The sequence below is a fragment of the Halichoeres trimaculatus genome, unplaced genomic scaffold (genome assembly GCF_033239565.1).
Source record: "Halichoeres trimaculatus isolate MK-OKI-2021-1 unplaced genomic scaffold, fHalTri1.1 fHalTri1_scaffold_5, whole genome shotgun sequence".
NCBI lineage: Eukaryota > Metazoa > Chordata > Actinopteri > Labriformes > Labridae > Halichoeres > Halichoeres trimaculatus.
This window is the reverse complement of record NW_027437183.1, coordinates 5,452,319-5,473,648: the sequence shown is the minus strand read 5'-3', so window position 1 is coordinate 5,473,648 and position 21,330 is coordinate 5,452,319. Positions and strand designations below refer to the sequence as shown.

The 21,330-nt window shown below is 41.3% G+C and overlaps 1 protein-coding gene across 1 annotated transcript in view; it reads right to left on the bottom strand.

Annotated features, from left to right (window-relative positions):
- Positions 1 to 1,406: 1,406 nt before the first annotated feature.
- Positions 1,407 to 21,330, bottom strand: part of scarf2 (scavenger receptor class F, member 2) — a 30,752-nt gene continuing 10,828 nt past the window's right edge. The window contains exons 8-12 of the mRNA XM_074670819.1: positions 19,546 to 19,660; positions 19,112 to 19,209; positions 6,617 to 6,772; positions 2,047 to 3,260; positions 1,407 to 1,902 (exon numbers count right to left, since the gene is read on the bottom strand). Of these exons, the coding sequence (XP_074526920.1) occupies positions 1,861 to 1,902; positions 2,047 to 3,260; positions 6,617 to 6,772; positions 19,112 to 19,209; positions 19,546 to 19,660 (1,625 nt within the window). The 3' untranslated portion in view covers positions 1,407 to 1,860. The remainder of the gene's footprint in view (positions 1,903 to 2,046; positions 3,261 to 6,616; positions 6,773 to 19,111; positions 19,210 to 19,545; positions 19,661 to 21,330) is intronic.

Here is a 21,330-nt window from a genome sequence, read left to right as displayed (position 1 = left end):
GTTCCCTCCCCACCAGCTTTGTTTTGGTTTTCTTCCTTTAGGATCATCACGTGACACAAAAGATGACATCAACATTAAGGCAAACATAGCTTCTTTGGCTTAAACTGATCCACAGTTGAGGCACTCGAGGCATGGTACCATTAAACCTAAAACATTAAAATGAAGCATCCAAGAATTTTGGCGTCAAACTATTAGCTTAAGATAATTTTGATCCTTACGGTACACAACATTTCAGAGAAGGCACAGTACCCCTTTGGCATACACAGATTCATGTGACATGAGAAAAGCTCAGTGATGATGTTAGCCTAGAAAGGACACAGAGTGCTACTAACAACTGTCACCTTAAGGAAACCACTGCTTCTGCTTCACAGGGAGGAGTTTGTTCTGCAGAATGTTTCTCTAAACTGAGCAAATGGGACCTGGGAATGTGCTGTAAGACAGAGAAACGACTTGTTTCCTAAGCCATTTAAAAGCATTACATTACAAGACAGTGAGGCAAGAGTACAGCTTGGGGTATCATTTTTTGTTAGTAGTTTAGCTGACTTAACAAACAAAAGGAAAACCTTTAGGAAGAGCTCATCCTGGTGATCTACTGTTAGCTGAAGGTTGTTTGGGCTTCACAAACTATGACCAAGCAATGAAAGCTGAATCGAGGAAATCAAATATTCTGCATTTGTACAGTGAGGAGCCCAAAAACCCTTTTTCATACCAAGTGAAGAATTAAAGAGAGGCTTTTTTAATCTAAGATTTTTAATTTCCTTTGGTACTTCCAGAGTAGCTTTAAATGATTTTTTTCACACTGGTGTTTTGAAAATCCCTGTCTGTCTCTTTAAGGCTCCACACTCCACAAGCCCCCTTCCTTCTGATTGGCCGGCCCTCTGGAGGCCTGTCAAGGGCAGACCTTGGTGACTCCTGAACTTTCAATGTTTCATGAGCAAGTTAGGAGTTACTTATGTGATGACCTCATCATTTCATCACTCCGGTGATCATGAAGATCTCATCAAGCACAATACCTCCTCTTTAACCTGAGCCATTCGGATCTTTCAATGAGCTTTACAGCTTTACTTTGGCAACCACCTGGGTAAAAAGTAAGAGCAATCTGTTCAACTGGAGTTTTTTCAGTTTAACATCAGCCAGCTTTAATCTTGACAATTTATCCCTCAAACTTTTCATTTCAGCTGCTATTTCTTTAAGGCTTGAGGCTCCACAAACCCCCTTCCCTCTGACTGGCCAGCTCTTTGGAGGTTTACATCAGTTTGCAGACAGATTTGGGGATTTCTACAACGTATGAATGTGTAGAGGTTTGAAAATCTGCTCAATTTTAGTTTGAATAACCAGGATTATTACTTTATAACTTTTTTTTTTAAATATGGGAAAGCCAAATACCCCCTCTTTGATGGAAATTTGATGCACAATCTAAAAGGAGTGTGTCATTTTCTAGGGTATCATGCTAGAAAGTGCTGCTGTTTGTTAGTTATAATAAAGGAATCGATCATCTGCAAATAAAAGTTTCAAAATCAAGATTGATGGATGTCTATTTCTGTGGGTGACTTTGTGCCTTGTGGTCCTTTAGAAATGAGATAATACAATAGCTTCACAAAAGGTTGAATTTTTGTGTTTTAGTACCTGTGATCAGTGCTCATCATTGTTTTCCTGTCACCGTAGCAACCTCAAAAGCAATTGTATATAAATATAGTGGTGGACGAATAGAAATGAGAGATGAATAAACTATGGAAGTGTCTGTGCGCTCTCACAGGCTGCTGGTGTGAGATTGGTGAAGAGTTGTGACAAGAGGAAAGAAATCTTGACTGAAGTACAACGGTGTGTAGAAGTCAGTTTAACAGGACTCACCAAAATGATTCAACTGCGCCCATTTAAAAATATTCTCACTCTTGACTGGTCCTGGAGGCACGACACACAATACAAAAAAGTTCAAATTCCTTGGGTGAAAAAATGTTCGGTTCACCTTCCAACAAATCCATTCAAGTCTCTTTGAAATGTATCAAAATCTTTGGCATCTTGTCTTTGAAATATTTATTTCACTACCTGTGGTGGCATAATGGCCGTCTTTTGCTGGGGTGTTTTACTTTCAGAGGTTTCCAAAGTACCCTCCTTGCCTTTCTTCCTGGGTGGCTTTTTTATTGGAGTCTTCTTTGGTGTAGGATCCAACGATGAGTCCCCCACCTTGGAGCCGTTTAAGTCCTGCTTCTCCGGGCTCTTTGCGTCAGGGGTCCCAGGGTCAGTGGTGACTGGTGCCACCATCTTCTGAAGGGTGCTTGAGGTGGGCAGAAGGGGCTTAGTGGAGCCCTGCTGACTCAATCCACCAGAGGGTGTCCTCTTGGCTTTCTGTGGAGGTGTCGGCTTCTCCCGGTTTCCCTTGGGTGTGGAGAGACCGTTGGTCTTCGTGAGACCTGTGCCCTCGTTTCTGTTGATGCTTTGGGTTTTCTCCTTGAGCTGAGCAGCCAGCAGTGTGGCAGCCTCAGAGTTCATGTGAGGGTGGAGGACCTTCGGGCTCTTTGGCGGCTCTTTCGGGGTCTCCTTTGGACTCTCAGCGCTCTTCTTCTCTGATGAGGAGCTGTGGAAGTTGCTGATCTTCTTGAGGGCATTTTGAACCACACCATTGATGTGCTCCATGTGACTGGGACTGCTTTGCTCCTCTTTGGACTTCTTTCCCCGCAGAGCTTTGTGTTTGCTCGGGGAGCCGTTGACCTCTGCCTCTTTCGCCTCCTGTTTCTTTTGTTGCTTCAACTTCTGCCGCTCCTCGCTCTTGGATGAGCCATCGCTTGAGCTCCTCTTTTTCTCTTTTGGCACTGAAAGTGCCTTCATTCCCCCCTGCCCCTGCTGTTCTGGCTGGGGAGACCCTGTGGTATTTCCATGTATCCATGACACCTTTGGCTTCGTGGAGGGGTCTGGTGGCCGAGGTTTGGGCTTCCCAGGTGAAGGTGGTGGCTTTCCATTTCGCTTTGCTTCTGGTGTAGGGGTGCCATCCCCATCCTTGCCACTCCCATCATCCTCTTTGGACTGCTTGGAGAGGCGTGCGATGCGAGCGTAGAGGGCTGCAGTGGTGGACTCAGAGCCGCTGGTAGAGCCTTCACTGTCAGAGGACTTGAGAAGGGGCTGCTCGCTGCCCTCTGGTTTTGTGACACTCGTGTCTTTCAGAGAGGTGTACTCCCCGGCATCCTCCTCATTCAGGTCAGCTTCCTGCTTCTCTGCTGCTGCTGGGCTGGGGCTTCGCTTCTCTCTGCTCTCATTCACTGAGTCTGTGGATCAATGAAAAACAGAGTAAATATAAAGGACTGTCATGCTCACAAGAAAGTAAAAATACAGATCAGACTATTAGAATAATTCACAGTATTGATCAAAGCAAGATAATTTATATGGGATGGATTCATCAATGATGAGAAGAACCAGGGAATGCAGTAACATGCTTTGTGCTTACGCTGCAACTTCCATGTTTTATATGACCTGTAGCTTATAGATGCTAACCACCCATGGCCCACTTAAAGCTGACCGTTGCTTATTAAGTTGACATTTAACAGAACAGATATTGCTTGTGTTATCAATCCTTCAACTCTTTATTTAACTTGTTAAACAACTTATTGTTGCTAGGCACCACCCGAGTGGTGGCCCATTGCAACAGCTCCCTCTTTCTTGTCTTTTTTCTACTTTTTCTTTTCTCTTGTAAGTTGTTTTCCCATTGGGGCCTGTAGTTACTTTTTATGGCTCATTTGTCGGCCATGGACATAGAACTGGTTACACTTGCAGTGGTGTCTTTACTTTTTTTGTTCCCTTGTGTGTGTCATGGGATCCTTTGTGAACTGTTTACATGCGATATCTACTGTTTGCAGCTTAAAGTATGTGGATGCTAGCTAGTGCTAGGCCTTATGTTCCCTATGATCTGAGAAGGAGGAGAGGACCATGTGCTTGTGCTGTGGTGCAAGCCAAAAAGAGTGCCATCGACCATAAGATAGTGAGCTAAAGACAGAGACATGGCTAACAGAGCCACGTTGGAAGGATTTTATCCACACAGAATGATGAAAAAGGCCAGCCAGCCCTGACCTGGGCTGCCCTCTGGAGGTGGAGGCTGACAGAGGAATGATGGCTAAGCTGGTGTCTCTGATGGACAGCATGTCTCACCCTTTCAGGAGAGTTTTTACCTTTATGTTATCAGTCTGTGCACAACTTATGCTGGTACACTGGTTCTCTAAATATTTCTTTTGATATACTCTTATTGTAATGTTGGTACTTTGCACTTTCTTGTTTGCTGCTGTAATTCTGTAAAATTGCCTATTGTCGGATGGGTATATGCTGTATGTAAGCTGTAATGCAGCCATCCACCACTAGCAATAGCTCCCTTTGACAATTACAACAATCTGGATGTAAACAGGCCCAGACAGCTGATAGTATATTGTTGCACAGAATGGTTTGCCGTGTCTTAGTTTAGAATATGGAAGGAGACAAAGTTTTATTTAGGCTTTGTATGGTCAACTCGGGAGAGGCTTGTGAACATTTGAGCTTCAGGGGGACCAAAAGCTGGTGGTGCTAACTCTGCTAGTGTTAGCCACACTCTGCAAACTTTTAACCGTGAGACTAGTTGGTTAGTTGAAAATTAAAATTTAGTTTCAAGAACAAGCATATTAATTGCTTCAGAACATCCTCAATGCATAACAATATCATCATGTATTTATTTGTAGCAATATTAAATCAGCTGTAACATAACACAACATAACCAAGCCACTGGTTGGCTTAGATAAGGTAAGCAGACATACTGGTTTATAATCTTTGTCTCTTTAAGTCCTGGCAAACTTGTACTTAACCCTGGGAATCCCAGGCCCACCGGTGGGCCCAGGACGCACCTATTTTCAAATGACTGGCATTTACAAGCCATTTTTCCTATTCAAAAGCTGTAAAGAGTAGCGTTGTCGTCAGATTCTCAAGTTTCCCTGAATCGACACATGTGACATCTGCAACATGCCGTAAACCGGCGGGAAAGATCAATGATTTTGTGAGACTGCAATCATCATCGAGTTTATTCACACGTCCTCTTTGAAAATCTGTAGAAAATCAACAGTTTGGTCTAGCTAAATTCTGTAAAAAACGCATAATCCTACACTTTTTACTGCTTCCAACAAGCCCTGAACGATCGATATTAGACCTGTATTTAAATCTAAAGAATTCTTTGAAAGTTGCCTTTCATCTGCCCATCTACCAATAAGCAACAGTTTGTTGTGCTCAGAGCTTGTAAAAATGAAAATACTTCACAACTTCTTTGATTCAATGCTTGAATAAAGTGTTTTGTAGACAGTTCTTCACAGTTTGCATTGTTTTAGAGTTAATATTCAGAAAATGTGACTGTCAGCCTGTCTTTATTGAACAGTTTCTTGCAGTCTGGTTCTGTTATGTTTCTGAGACATTGTTGAGTTACATCTGCCTTTGGCCCTGGTTTTCCTGACCTCATAGAAGTGTAGAACTTGGAGAATTGGAGTGAAAAATGAGTTCACAGTGAGTAAAAATGTGACAGAAACAAAAACCCGCCAAAAATTACAAGCAACTTAACTTAGGTCTTAGAATGTGTAGATTCTGTAAAGACAGAACCACACCACTTTTTTCCTGTGTTCCTTATGCCTCAGGGTACCTAAAAGTGTGTTGTATATACTCCCACCTTATTTTTAAGAAGTTTTTAATATTGCAAAATCTCTTAAATACTCTTTTTTTTCTAATGAATTACACCTTTAAATTTTGTTACACTACATAAAGACATAAATGGACTTCACTTTACAGAGGAAAAATGAGACCACAGTGAGTAAAAATATGACAAAAGCAAAAAAAAAAAAAAAAGGGTTTGAGATTCTGAGGGTTAAGCTCTACAAGTTAAAATGACAGAACAATGTGAGACAACTAATTAAAAAGCTGAAAAAAAATCCCCAGGCTGCATTAGTTTGAGTTACAAGAGGAGCATTTACAGCTGCATTTCATTGTTTTTATCTTTTAGAAGACCAGTACAAGCTTATCAGTGCCACTTCATTTGCTAATTTGTGTACGCATACTTTAACTGGAGTGGCTCCAATGCAACAGATCCTATCAGAGAAACTCTACTCCCAAACTTTTCTGTGATGTTTACTGTAATGATTTAGAGATCGATCTGAAACTCTTGATCAACATGTAGAGCTGAACTGTAAAGTGAGAACAAAATATCCATCCATCCATCCGTCACACAACACACACAAAATCCCCTCAAAACAAACCCTGACCTGCACTGTCAGACTTCCAGAATAGAAACTGACTGAATCGGTGTTTTCCACCAAACTTCAAGGGGTTAGTCACTGTTTGGATATGAGCCATGTGCTGACTTGACCGTTCCATTTCCTGTTTATACTTCCCTGGTCTTCGAAGCAAAACCTGGGCTTAGATGGCACATGATAAAGCTATCTCCATAATGAGATTTACAGAAGTGGGTTAGTCAGTGAGCGGTCACACTGGGGATTTCGAGCCTATCAGCATCTGTGTATGTGTGTGTGTACGTGTGAAAAGGCTCCTTCATGCCACGGACAGATTTGAGATTTACGTGCGTCATTCTAGATAACTAAACTGTTTATTTATTCTGACGATGACTCACCTTCATGGGGCACACAGTAAACCGGCCCCTCGTCTCCGCTCTCAAAGGAAGAGAAAGACTCCTGGGACGACCAGTAGGGTGGGGGGAGCTGCTCGGTTACAGACGGGGGCTCGATGAAGCTGCAGTTGAAGGTGTTCTCTGGGTCGTGGTGGGCTACTGAGAACAGAAAACAAACGCAGAAGCCAAAAGGTCAGCCGGAGGGTATTGTACCATGTTACAAGAACAACAGTCTGCTCTCACTCACGCTCTGAACTGCTGCCGAGTCGTGGAAAGTGTTGGTTTAAATGAGTCTGCGTTTTGCATATGAGTGAACAAAAACCCAGACCACTCTGGAAAATACATACAGCTACTAGTGATGTGGTTATCATCTCAGTATAATGAAGGAATATGTCAACTTCTAACTTTTGACAGTTTGTTAATCACTCCTCTGTCATAAGGTGTCCCCCAAGGTTCAGTATTGGGTCCTCTCCTATTTATTCTGTATTTGCTCTTTCTCTCATTAACATTTTACACAAACATGGTTTTCATTTTCAACTTCCAACTTTCAAAAGCTCATTCTGCTTTCTGTTTCTGTTACATCTACATTTCCAGTAGCTCTGTCTTTTTTTGCTTGAACTTCTCTAAACCATTAGATGCAAGACAGAGCGCAGTGACGGAGTGTTTGTCCAGCACCAACATGTATTCACTTTTATTTGAAGTCCAGTAACATAAATAAAGCCCCAAGGAAGGTAAAGAATGAATAAGGTAATGGATTTTAGAAATTGAAATCAAGCCGCAATCCTAATACACTGCAAAAAAATTAAATCATATCAAGTGTTTTTGGCTTATTTTAAGTAAAAACTATTGTGCTTGATATGAGCCACATTCAACAGGTCAGCCCTGAAAAGTCTTGTTTTAAGTTATTTAAAGACAAAAATGAATTCTGAATTTCTTGTAACAATGGACAGCAATCAAAATAGATTAAGGACAAAATAAACCAATGATCTTTTGATCCCGTATGAACCATCAAGACCACTAAGTTCATCTGGCTAAGGTCTGCTTTCAGCCCCCAGAGTCAAAACCAAACATGGAGAGGCAGGATTCAGCTTCTATGCTCCAAATATCTGAAATAAAGTGCCCGAAAACATCAGGTCTCCTTTAAATCCAGGTTGAAGACTTACCTTTTTACAGCTGCCTTTTATTTGAGCATTTCAACAATTCATTTTAATCACTTTTCTTAAAAAAAAAAACAAAAAAAAAAAAAACGCAATTTCGCAACTGTACACTGACTCCTATCTTGTTTTAAAATATATTTTATTTTATTTTTTTTATTTTGATCTGTTTATTAAATTAATTTTAGTTGTTTTCTTCTCATTAGTTCTGTCTGTATGCACTTTGAATTGCTTTGCTGAAATGTGCTATATAAATAAACTTGCCTTGCCTACTTGCTTAACAAGTAAAAGAATCTGCCAAGGGGAGAAGGAAAATTTTCTAAAACTTTGCTTAAAACTAGAATAATGACTTAATACAAGTTATAGTTAGAAGCAATTCAGACCTCATTTTTGTCTTTAAACAACTTGAAATAAGACATTCTTCTGGACTGGTCAGGTGAATGTGGCTCACATTAAGTCTAAAAAGACATTTTCTACTGGAAATGAGACAACAACATTTGATAAGACTTCATTTTTTTTGCAGTGTATGAAGCCTATATGGAAGTGCTAAGAAATGCAGCTGTTCGAGAGTCAGGCTAAGGCTGGCCAGAAACCACATACACACTAAGCCAAATAAAAAAAAGCCAGCTTTTTTTTCACAGCAAAATCGAATCATTTCAGCCTGGATCAAAAACAGTTGGGGTCTAAATAGCTCCTATCTTTATAACTTGTCATTAAACTTATGAGATTTGCCCATATAAGGGCATGGCTGACCTGAGTGACAACATCATTAAAAAAAGATCAAATCCAGATCCTGATCCTGCTATAGAACAAAAACCAAACAATAAAAGCTGACAAATTTTTCTCATATCGCCTCCTAATGAAGATTTTCCTTGAGTATACGCAGCACATAACACTGTAGAAAACTGACCACTGATCATCTGGTATCAAGAGACACCTGAGGGACAGGTGAAGTTTGATTTCATCAGACTGTGATGATGGAATAAGATGGATTCATGACATCGTTAATGTCACAGTTAATAAAAATGTCAGTTACAGCTGCTGACCCATGGCCACTTTCAAGAACTCAAAGTTTGGACCACCAGTGTCATACATCACCATCTACATGCTAAGTATTGATTCTAACTTCTTATTTCAGGGATCTTCACTAAGCAGGGTTTCTCCCCGCCTGTCTGCCTCTCTCTTCTACAAATCCCCCACCCCCTCTTTCCAGACACTGCAGCATTCTGCTGACCCTTCAGTCTCAGGACAGCTGTGGTTTCTTGGGGATACTTGCGGCTGATCTTCCCATCTGGCGTGAAGAGTGCAGCTTTGGCCTGAACTCTGCTGGGCGTTAACTCGACATGAGCGACCACATCAGATGCTCCTGTTTACATGCCCGATGACACATGGGTCCATGCGTTTGTTTGGACCTCAGATAAACTCTGCATTGGAGAACTCCCCTTAAACTGGGCCAGGAGCTTTGCCAGGGATAAAAACTTGATTCAGCTGTTGGTTTGTGATCTACAGACAGATAGTTGCAGACGTGGTGACATATAGAAGCACTAGCTTGATCTTTAAACATTCAAATATCTACAACAGATGATGTGTTCCTGTTGTATCACCATTTGACAGCTACAAACACGTCTGTTTCATGTCTCATCATAAACCAATCTGGTGTTTTTCTGCTGCTTTCCATGTCTGCCTCACATCATGTAACTTTCTGTTGATGCCTTTTTTTCTTCTGCTTTCAACATTCTCTCAAACAACAGCCCGATTTAGTCATCGTCCAATCTGAATTGGGTCAGTGTGTGTGTGTGCCACAGAGTTCTTTTGTGTGCTGACATGTTTGTACAAAAGACCATGCTTTGTTTTTCTTCTGTGAAGCAGCTGTGCTTCATCTCGTGGTCCGAATTACAGCTTTTAACAGAAGTTACCACCTCAGATTAAAGATCTGTTCCAGAGAGCGGTTTATATTTAGGGCTACACTGATGTCAAACCACTGCTCTCCAAAAAGTCTGACTTTGTGTTACTTTTAGGATGAATAATGTCAACACAGGTGCAACATGTCCACAATAAGTCAGAACAGATGTGTGTGAAAGAGGAAAAAGCTGATAATAAAGAGTGTTTTGATAAGTCTGGGAGGGGAATTCCATCCAAAGGCTTCATTTATGTGAATATTTTAGGATATCCTGCTTACAAGAATAATGCCAGTTGCTTTTTCTAATCAAAAACTTGTGCACAGTCAAACTTGGGACAACTTTCTGATTGCGTTTCTTATCAAAGAGAACACCATTGGCTGGAATCTGTAGTGTTTTTCTGGGATAAAGACTCACTTTCCCATGAGCATCATCACCCACATGCATTTATTTTGGAGAGCACTTCTTTTTAACACGACTTTTCTTTGTCCAAGACAACTTTTGCCGGGATGTAAAGCGACGAGGTAATGTATTAATTTGTAGTCATGTACAGTTATTTTTTTGAAACATGACAAGAAAACTCAGTATGTGTCCATTAGGTGGCGCTGTAGATGGGATTAGAGTGGGCCTATGATAAAGAGTGCTGAATTTGGTGTATGTGGGGAAATGTTTTTGAAAGGTATCAGCAGGTCATTCCAGAGGATGGGGCCATGCCAGCAAAAGAGAGCTAGCTTAAAGATGTGTTATGAGGTGGACCTAGATCATATATGTGTCCGCTTGAGGCTGGCTCCAGAAGTACCGAAAGTCACATGCATACCAAGCCAAAAAAGCTGTTTTCACAGGAGAAATTTACCTATTTACAGCCTGGTTCAAAAAGCATCTCCTATCTGAGTCGCTAATTTCGCTATCTGCTCACACTGTACAGGGGGTGAATTTTTTTCTAACTTGGCGGTTTAGAGGACATTAAGATCCTGAGCTCACCCAATTAAAGGCACAGCTCAGCTCATGACATGCGGCCTACAGCTGTACTCAAAGCCTCTGTCACTTCCAATATGGCCGTGATAGCCGATCTGCTTCAAAAGTCTTTTTCAGAAACAGACGGGTGACATTGTAGAGACTACGCCCATTAATGCAGTCTATGGTTACAACTTAGTCTTCATTTTCTGAAGACTATTTCAAGATCAAACATAAAGTCTTTACATGGACCAGATGCTACGAGGAGGATCTGTTTAATTGGACTGCCTCGCCACCTTCTGGCCTGGAGTCTCACGTACACTGAAGTAAAGATGTGACTTTAACCAGGCCTATGTTTGTTTTGGGACAGATTTTCTTTGAAGTCAACTTTTTACCAGATACAATGCTATGAGGCAAGGTATTTATCTGTACAGTTACGTATGTTGCTTAAAGTGTGACAACAAGCAAACGTTGTAAGTAGGGATGGGTACCTTTCACATTTGAAATGATAGGGTACCGATGCCCAGTACCTGGCAGTCGGTACTAGCACTTAATGGTACCAATTTTCTGTACTTTTTTGTGTTTATGTGGTAAAAAATATATTTTTTTTTTATGAGTAAAGTATATATTTCTTTCAATTTTACATATTTATTCCTCAGTATATAACCTTGTAATGCTGTGTTCATGTCCAGCATGGAAAATTACCTATTCTTCCACTCCCTCACAGTCACAAGGATGCCTCTAGGTACCTTAACATAGTACCTTTTGATTCTACGTGAATCGGTGAACCGGTGCTACGATATATCCGTAGGCTAATGTGTTAGTAGCCATCAATATGCTGTATGCAATATGCATTCTGTAAGACGTGTCCATGATGTGTAGCGTTTGTGAATCCTGGTTCTGTCCTGCCAGTCATCTACCAAGCAGTAAACTCACTCTTCATTTTATTGATAGACTCTCAAGTTTGAACAGACCACTGCAGAATAACTGCTGACTGTGGGTTGGAATGAACATTATCACAAAGAGATTAGCCCCTGTGTTAGCCTTTAGCTTAGGCTGTATTACTCTCCCGTTTAGCTTTCTTCTGCTCTTGTGTCCTTTTACCGTCTGACAGTTAGGCTCCAGTGTCCACTATCACTACAAAATTAGTCACAGAAATTGTTTTCTGCAATTGTTTCTTCTCACTACTAAACTTTGTCAGCCGGCGTGGTGTTGTCATAGAGACTTGGAAGTGCCGTAAATCATTCTGGACCTGCTCGACCTGATTGGGAAGCTATCAAGATGCTATGAAGAAGTAGTAAGAAATAACCTACATTGGCACTGATAATCTCATTTCAAAGTGTGGTTTACATTTATCTAGAAGGGAGACTTTTTCAAAATTACTTTTAAACTCCTCACAGACCCTTTGAATAATGCATAAAGCAACCAGAAAAATCTATCCACAGGCTGTAACTACAGATATGCAATCTGAAATTGATGACAGGACAAACAAATGACTAAACCAGTCGTTTTGCAGGGCCTCTGGGTGAGTGAGGAATGCAGAGCAGCCAGCCTATGCGAAGCCTTCAGTTAGGTTTGTCAACAAGCTAACACATGAGCATTTTGCGACACGACTTGTATGCAGCTCTCAACAACTGCTGCCCTTGAAAGCTGCTCCCTCCAGACTGAGGGTCTCGCGGGGCAGATTGTTCTGCAGACTGGATGCCGCTGTGCTCCCGCCCTACATGAAGGCCAAACGCACAACAGGGCATTATTGACACGTCCCAGCTGCACGGCTCCGCCACCACAGTTGCTCAGTGGGGGGATGCATTTACAGATCTGCGGCAGACCTGAGCTTGGCTGAGACCAGGAGGTTGCTAGTTCAAATGTCTGGTCCAGCTGTGGAAAGCTGGGCTTAGAGAGGGGACGCTGCCTGCCAATGAAAAGAAGAAACAATATGTTTCAGCCTGAAATAGCATGTGTTAGGGTTACAGGATTACATGTAGAGTCTAACACAAATACGGCACATGGAATGGCATCCAAGATGGCCAAATCAGGGCCAATAATCCCAACAATGATCATATTCATTTGTGTATCTAATGATAAAGACGACTGTAGCTGAAGCCCACATTAATCTAGAATAGCTACTTAACACTTTTTGTAGTATAAGCTGTGCAGGGAGGTTGTGATAATCGAAAAAGCAGGTGGTTGGACACAGAGGCTGAAGGAATGCTGCACAGATGCAGAGTAAATACGCTTTGAATGGGATTCAAGTTAAAAGCACAAACATATGGAAAAAAGGTGACAGCATGCTCATGTGGCTAATTCTGAGGCTAACCATGCTAACAGATGAGCAAACGTTGCCTTCCCCTCATTCCTGTTTCATTTTCTTGCCACATCTGTTGCTACTGACCCTGGCGTGGATAAATCACAGTTCTGACACGGGCTGGGGTAAATTTGACCACTTCCTGTTTCCAGCCCCATTGGGCCCCCTCTGGAATGTGTGTGTGTGTGTGTGTGTGCAGGACTCTGTAGCTCCGGTTAGAGTTTCTAAATGTTGGCAGACCACGCTTCTGTGGCAGAGAAACAACACTTTAGAGAAGACAAAGTGGAAAAGCCAAAGGACTTCTTGAGTTTAACTGGTGCATGGTTTGTCTCGTTTGATGTCTTGCAGTGAATAAATGTTTTCTGTTGTTTTAAAAAGGCCACTTTGATTTGTATGATGCTGCTTTTTATGCTTCAGGCACATTACTGCACGTGGTCAACCTCCCAAACAAGCATATTAATATCCCGCTCTGCTGAGACAAAGACATCTCTGTCCTAGTTTTGTATTATGACTGAGTCATAATTGAGACGGAATCAAGCTTAAAAAAACCCAAGAAGTCAGCTGGATAAGTGAGACAGCACATGCTGCTCAGACATGGAAAAGAAATCAGGTCATCATGTTTTAACTCCTTCCACAGCAGAATGACTTCAGCTGAGGTTTTTTTTTTCTTTCTGAGGGTCAGATTACAGTGTTCAGAACGCAGACAGCGCCGTGCAACAATTTGAGCAACTTTATTTTTTCACCCATCAATCATTCAATCTATAAATGTCAGAGAGGAGACAAAGATTTCAACCGCAAGTTCTCAGAGACGGCAGCTGATGGTGTGATCGTCGGTCCAGCTGAGCAAAGATTGTGTTTACAATGACATGAAACAGGCGGAAACAAAAAAACTGACGACAGGGACCAGAAACTGTGTGATAAACAACTCTCAATAATAAATAAGCTTTGAATGGGCACATTAAATTCTTTCAATGGAGGAATTCATTGACTTAATACTGAAGCATGACAGCAGCTGTCATTCCCTCAGTGTTGCTGACTAAACATCAGCCTCAGTCTCCAGTGAAAAAAGACCGACTTTAGCATACTTTTTGGGAAGGAGAGAAAAATACAGGCTTAGACAAACACTTCAGGAGACAAAGTGTGTATTTTTCAGCCATTAAAACTATTGATAAACCTTTGAACTCAGGTGAGGAGTTTTCAACTTGAAGTGAAAATGAGTGGAGCTGATGTTAACACCACTTCATGCCTCTTTATGAACAATAAAAGCAAATGAAACATTAACAAGATGGACAGTTTCTACAGTCTTAGTTTTAACGCCTGGGAGGGGGTGGGTGTCGTATTAAAGAAACAGCCGCACTTTGGATTTAAACCCCCAATATCCCCTCAAAAAGCCCCCCCCCCCAAAAAAAAAGTCTGTAAAAGGCAAACCCAAAATAAATGAGATGCTGTTTTTCAACTCTGAAGAATATTCGAAAGCTTGATCTCTCTGTAAAAGTAACACTTTCAATGAAGTAATATATATAATGAAAAATGTGAAAATAATGCAGAGCCACAGCTGGCTACGAGACGCTCGCTGCTTAGTGTATCAGTCCGCGCGTGCGGCGTGCCACATATAAACAAACGCAGGTAGTCTGCCAGGACAAAGAGACACGATGAGAACTAGACCCTTATTTAGCTGTGTTTTTGTGTGAAAGTAACGCACTGAAAATTCTCTAAATAAAGTGTGAATGTAGACCAATACCAGATTTTTTCAGTGGGAGTCCGTTCATTTGTGTTTTTGGTCAAGTAAAATATGGCCCCGTCTGAGTGCAGAGGAAACCAGCAGAGGAGCAGGGAGGGGGTGTTTGGTGCGAGCGCTCTGGGCTTCTGCTGCACAAAATCACTGCTGTAGGGGTAATTTCTGCCCTAAACCTTGTGATAGGACCCAACTTGTTTCATCCCGGAGTATCACTTTAAACTAAGGATAGGGTTACTACAGCTGTGAGACATTTTGAAAAAAGCTTAGCAGAACTTTAGAACAGTTGTTTCGGTCTGCAACCATCATTTCCTCACGACTTTGTGACATGCTGCATTTTGTGTGATGTAATCTAATGCAGCACCGCAGTTCTGGCAGTTTATAAAAACTTCTCGGGCGCTGCAGGATTCTCACGATGTTCCTGGACATTCCTGAAAGATGTTTACGTCACTGTCAGGAAATGATAACTGGAGCTGAAATTCATGTGCCTTATCAATTTTATAAATCTTATAGATTTATTTACGGTTACAAAACGAGCAAGTTTGAGAAAACTGGTTTTGAAACCCAACCCTATCTATGATGGAGCACAATTTGCAGAACGTCAATGTCTTACCAAGCGAGTTGGCTGAAACTTGTGAAAATAACAAACCTCATATTGATGTGGAACAACAGCTATACTTAGCTTTATTACAGAACGCATTTTTAAAATAGCCTACTGTAACACTCCTGGGACATAAAAGACAAAAACTTACAAACATAGGATTGTCTGTTAGCAACTCTGGAAAAAGTTCATAGCATATAAAACAGATGATTTTTTACAACAAAAGTAGCTGAACTAAGTAAAATGGAAAAAAAAGTTTGATGTTATTTTCAACTATTATCACAGAAAACTCAAAAACAGGATGCAGTATCAGCAGATATTCAACACAAAAAATCTAATCGGGGGCCAAACATGCTCATCTCAACGTCCTTATTTTTAACTAGATGTGGTTCAGCATGAACGATAAGCAGTCTTCTCTGTCTGCTGTTATAAAAAAAGAGAAGACCGGGGTCACAGACAGATCTGTCACAGACCACGAGACCTCCACATGAAGCTGCAGCATCCACCCAAACAGTGCGGCCTTTGATAGCCCGTCACTCAGCGCCACCCGGGCACCCGACAACCACCGGCCTTCTTTTAATAACACGGCCTCCTCCTCGGCCCGAGAAAAGTTTTCTTGAGGAAGAAGGTGATGGAAACAAGTAAGTAAGAAAATGGAGGTGGGGGGGCAGTTAAGGGTTGTAATAATGTGAACACATGGCATTTGAGGGTGCCAAGAAAAATAAGGGGCTCTAAAACCAGAGCATTCCTTTCAAATGAAACCCCATACTCGCCTGGCAGCCACCACACACTTTCAACCCTATTCATCATCTAAAAGCAGCAGACTGGGGTAGCTCTGGAGGAGGAGGAGGCTCACTCTGACTGACACTCACCGCTGTCACTGCCTCTCCTGACACAAAAAGGCATCGACAGCCGAGAGAGCCAAAAATGTTGTGTATACAGCGTCTTTAGAAGTAAAACGTGTCAATCAGCATCATGATGCAAATTGAAGGTGGAAAGTAACAGAAAAAAACATGTTTTTGGGAAGTAAAGCTGATTTTCCTGACCTTTTTCTAAATTTTGGCCTCAAGTTTTAACACATTTCCCGGCACATCATCTTTTCAAAACAGGCTTGTTACCTAAATTCATTCAAAGCAAATTATCGAAAAATGATTCCAACCTTATAAGATTTGATAATAACTCATAAGTATTTGAGATTGTCTAAATAATTGATACTTTTCAAAACCATTAGCTTTTAAAACTATACACTGTGTCATTTTTACATCCACTAGTATCAAAAACTTGTGGGAAAAACAGATACAGACTGATATTTTCAAAAAGAAGCCGCTGCTGCTGTGGAAAAAATAAAATAGAGAGATAGCTAGTGATGTATGTCGATTGACGTTGAGATAACATGAAGGGGGATAGCGCAAGAAAAGTAAATAAAGCAGCAAAACTGAAAAATTAAAAGCTATTCTTGAACCACTTCTCTGAAAAGGAAAGTTCTGGAGTTGGTTTTGCTTGTAGTTAAAGTCATACTGCTTCCTGCTCGCTGTGTGTGTGAGTCTGCTCTGCTCTCCATCACAGACACCACACCAGTGTTGCCAACAGCCCAGTCAGGAAAGCAGCTATTGGCTGTCCAAGAAGTTGTTAAATGATGCCATCACCTAATTTGCATAATCAGGCATTTGCATGTAATTGTCATGGATGCTTTAGGATGGAAGAATAATGTCCTGTGATGGACAAAATGGTAGCACCAGATTTCCTGGACTATAAGTCGCGATTGTTTTTTTGCTGTTCCTGTAACTTATAGTCAGGTGTGGCTTATATGTCAAATAAATGAGGTTGTGTGTTATTGGATACTTTAATGAAGAAAGATTTCTAAATTCATAAAAGATGAATATTGATGAGAAAATATCTCCATGGCCCCGATGGCCCAGCGCACTGACGAAGGCTCTGCATCTCTGGCTTGGACAGCCTGACAGCTGTCGTAATGTGATTTGGAGAAATAACAAGTTCACCTGTGTCTTTTTCGCTCTCCACTTTAGCCAGTTTTTAAGGATTCAAGTCAAAAAACTAGTATCAAAACTCCTGTAAATTTTCTAAAGTGAGGACATTTAGAGCTCATGTCTAAGCGGCATCACTCACAGTAGAGCAGGGAAGGATGGGGAGGGGCAGAGTGCGCATGAGCGAAGTGAGTGAGAGGAACGCATGTAGAGAACAGAAACTGAAACTTAACTATGGTCGAGTTTCCTAATGCACAAATACTGACTTATCAAAGTTATTTGTAAATGTTTCTCTCCAGAAATACTGTAAACATGCTGAACTGTTCTAAATAAATGCGCCTTATAGTCCAGTGTGAACTATGTTTTTTCCGCTTCATGGCACATTTTTGACTGATGGGACCAATACCCTGGAACAACTAAAAGTCCCGTAAGCAGGGTAAAAACTAGAGCTGCACGATTTGGGGAAAAGGTGCGATTTGCGATTAGGTGGACAATATTGCGATTGCGATTGTGCTTGCGATTTAATAAAAAAAGTTGTGTCATGATGAGTCTACAGGCTTGCTTGGTTATCATGGAGAAAAATCTGAATTGCATGTGCTGACATTGCGATTGCGATTGCGATATCCTCTTTCGCGATTACATAATTGCGTGTGCTGACATTGCGATTGCGATAATCGTGCAGCCCTAGTAAAAACCACCATAAATTTGTTAAGAACTACAAATGGAACTTCTTCTTATTCTTCTTTCAAAGGGGCTGTGAAGAGTGTAAAAGTGATATTGAAAAAGACTCCCTTCTAGATATATGCCTGATCATACACATCCACACTTTGAAATTGATTATTTGCGCCTATTATTTTAAAATGATACTTCATAGCTTCCCAATCCGGTCATGCAGGACTGGATTGATTTATGGCACGTTGAAGTCCCCAGCTGACAAAGTTTAGCAGTGTAAAGAGAGATCTGTGTTTTTCTCTGCTAAAAAATAATTTCTGTGATTAATTTTGTAGTGATGGTGGACACTGGAGCCTAACTGTCGGACAGAAAAAGGACAGAAGAGCAGAAGACAGAGAAACAGGAGAGAGATACAGCCCAAGCTAAAGGCTAACACAGTTACTAAACTACTGTATGAAACACACACCTGGTTAAAAGTCACATCTTTATGACAGTGTGCGTAAACATAGACTGTATAGAGAGTGGACAGCGTAAAAGAATCATGCACATGCAAGATTCACTGATGTGCAGTTGCCTGCTTTCACAAGTGAGGAGGACTTGTCTGCCTGTGAGTGGTTTTGAACGTGTTTGAGAAGAGTAATATTGAAATGTGCTTTAATGTCAGAGCCTCCAAACTACAGAAAAACTTGCTAGATTTGTCGCATTTTTGAAAAAAAAAAAAAAAGCAGTTAGAGGGGTCTGAAAAGTCTCTAAGTTGGCAACGCTGCACTTCACTACAAACTTTCCTCCTTCACCACTCCACAAATAGCAAATATGTTTGTTAAACCCTTTTATCATCCAGTAAAACACTCATGTTACGTCCGTGTCTGTCGCTGCCTCTTAGGTTCCTCAAGAGGTATGCATTTAACTTCTTTTACCGTGAGAACCCTTCAGAGCCTGAACTTCTCATTACTTCTTCAGTCAAGATGTTGCATCAGGAGCTGCTTCTCCAACTGACTTCTACTTGCACTTTTTGAAATAATGGGTGCACTTTTGCCCCTATCATCTAATCATGCATTCACTGCTAATGAAGCGCTCAGATTGATGTTGCATTAACAGGCTGTGCTCTACAAGCACCACAGAGGATGGTTACATAAACTCCAGCAGCTCCTGGCAGCACGGCGCTGGGATGTGAGTGAGAGTTTTGGGGCTTACCGACTACTTTGGGCAGTTTCTGTCGCCTCAGTGGAATACGGGGAAGTTTAGTGCTGATGCGGCTGAATCGTCCACACAGGATCCGCTTCGCCTTTTTGCTGTTGGTGGAAAGAGAGGAAGAGAGAAGAAGTTATCTTGGTGAGGATTGAAAAGGATGACGCCATGGAAATTTAAATAAATCATTCAAAAGAGGCATATAACACCTGGCCCCGTGCCTCTTTTTGGGGCCCGGGGGCCGCTCACATTCTACTCACACTGTAATGTCAACACATAAAAAAAGCACTTAAAATGCAAATTACATACATTTATTCATTCAACAACCTGGTACCTGTGAGAGGGATTGAAAAGAAAACACTTTCCTATTTTCCTAACCAGGGCAAACCCAAAGCTCCCATCATGCACCAGTGAGGTGAAGACACCAATCTGTCACTCACTTGTGGTCGTCTTTGTGTCGGCACAGGCAGCAGCAGCACAGCAGCGAGAGCAGGACGATCAGCAGAAAGGAGACCAGGGTTCCAGCCGCAATCACACCCATCCGCTGGTTGGGCTCTGAAAGGGGAGACGCAGGGAATTCTGGGTGTGCCACGCGGCTCTGAACGCCAATTTCAACAAATCTCTGTCTGTCTGTCATCACTAACACGTCAGACATCAGCATACAGCAGATTATCATGATTTACAACTTAAATTAATCGAAAAGAGGGTAAGATAACTGTGTGTGATCTTTATTAATGTGATAGTTACAGAGAGATAATAAAGAAGGAGCAAAGTGGGGCATTAACAATTGATTTTTAATTGCTGCTTGACGGGAAGCATCTCTCAGGAAATGAAAGTGCAACAGGCTGAAATTCACCACAGATTATTCACCATTAATCTTGTCGCCTTCAAGATGTGAGGCCACTTACCCTCTTTCAGCTGTTTCCTGTGAGCAACCTCCTCCCCTCACTTCTGCTTTACTCACCCTGCCCCCCCTTCAACCATAACTCATGGATGATTTATTAGCACCCCTCCTTCTTTAAGTGGGAGACACCCCAGAGATAATAAGTCCTGCATTGCATAAGATTAGATGGCTCGGAAGGACAGAGATGTGAAGTAAACTTTGCAGAAAAAGCAAGGAAACACGTGCTTGGTAGATTTTTTCGTGTTTTAACAAAGCTTAAAAAATAAGGTCTGCGAATTTCATCACACTTAAGTAATAATTATACAAAGTTTTTTCTTATTTCTTTGAAATTAGCACTTCTTTAAAATAATGTCCAAATTGCTAATCCAGATTAGCAAATAATTTATGTCAAATTAAATCACAACCCAACACAAAATGTTTCTATAAGTATCCCAACGTTTCTATTTCCAGAGAAGCAGGTGATAAATAGCTGCTTAGTTCTTGAAAACAGAAGTTGGGTTCATTGTTTCCTCTGATAATTACCTTCGAAATGTAAAGTGAATAATTCAATTTTCCAATAAGCAGTTGATAGTTACCTATTTGTTATTTAATTTTAACCAAGTTCTTTAGTACCCAGTTTGTTGATATGCATAATTGAGATCAGATGCAAAATGATAAACCTTTATGATTAGGCCTTTAATGTTTTGCAGGGGCACTGCAAAACAGAATCTGGCTAGAAGTTATGTGCTAATTTTCACAAAATTCTCATGAAATTTCTAGGGGAAATTTCAAAGAAATAAGAAAAAACTTTGTCTAATTATTTCCTAAGTGCAATGAAATTTGCAGACCTCTTAAGTAAAGTGTTACCAATAAACCTTAAACCAATGTAAAGCCTGTTTACTTCCCCTTTGAATGCAGCAGCATCTTGTAAGGAACATGTATTTGTGAGATGAGCACCAGAGCTGAGTATGTGTGTTGCGCCCCATGGAAAATTTTCCAAATCCTCTCTACCAAAGCCAAACAGCTGATTCTGCCGTTGACCTGGCTGGACTTGAGGCTGGAGATGGTCCCTGCAGTCTGTTTGGAATTGTCAGGACAATGCTGTTCTGTAAACCTTGAATGCAGATCTGTGGGTAAGGAAACAGCCTTTTTTGGGATTCTCGCTTTACAGCCTGTCTCTAACATCCACTGCTCTGTGGAACTTGGCCTTCACTTGGAAATGGTTTCAGGGCCCATTCCAAAAGTGACGTTTTTGTGGAACACCAGTCCCCCTATTGCATGGACCCTGAGCAAGCAGCACTCTCCCCTACCCACCTAGAAAACTCTACTGCAAATGCCTGTT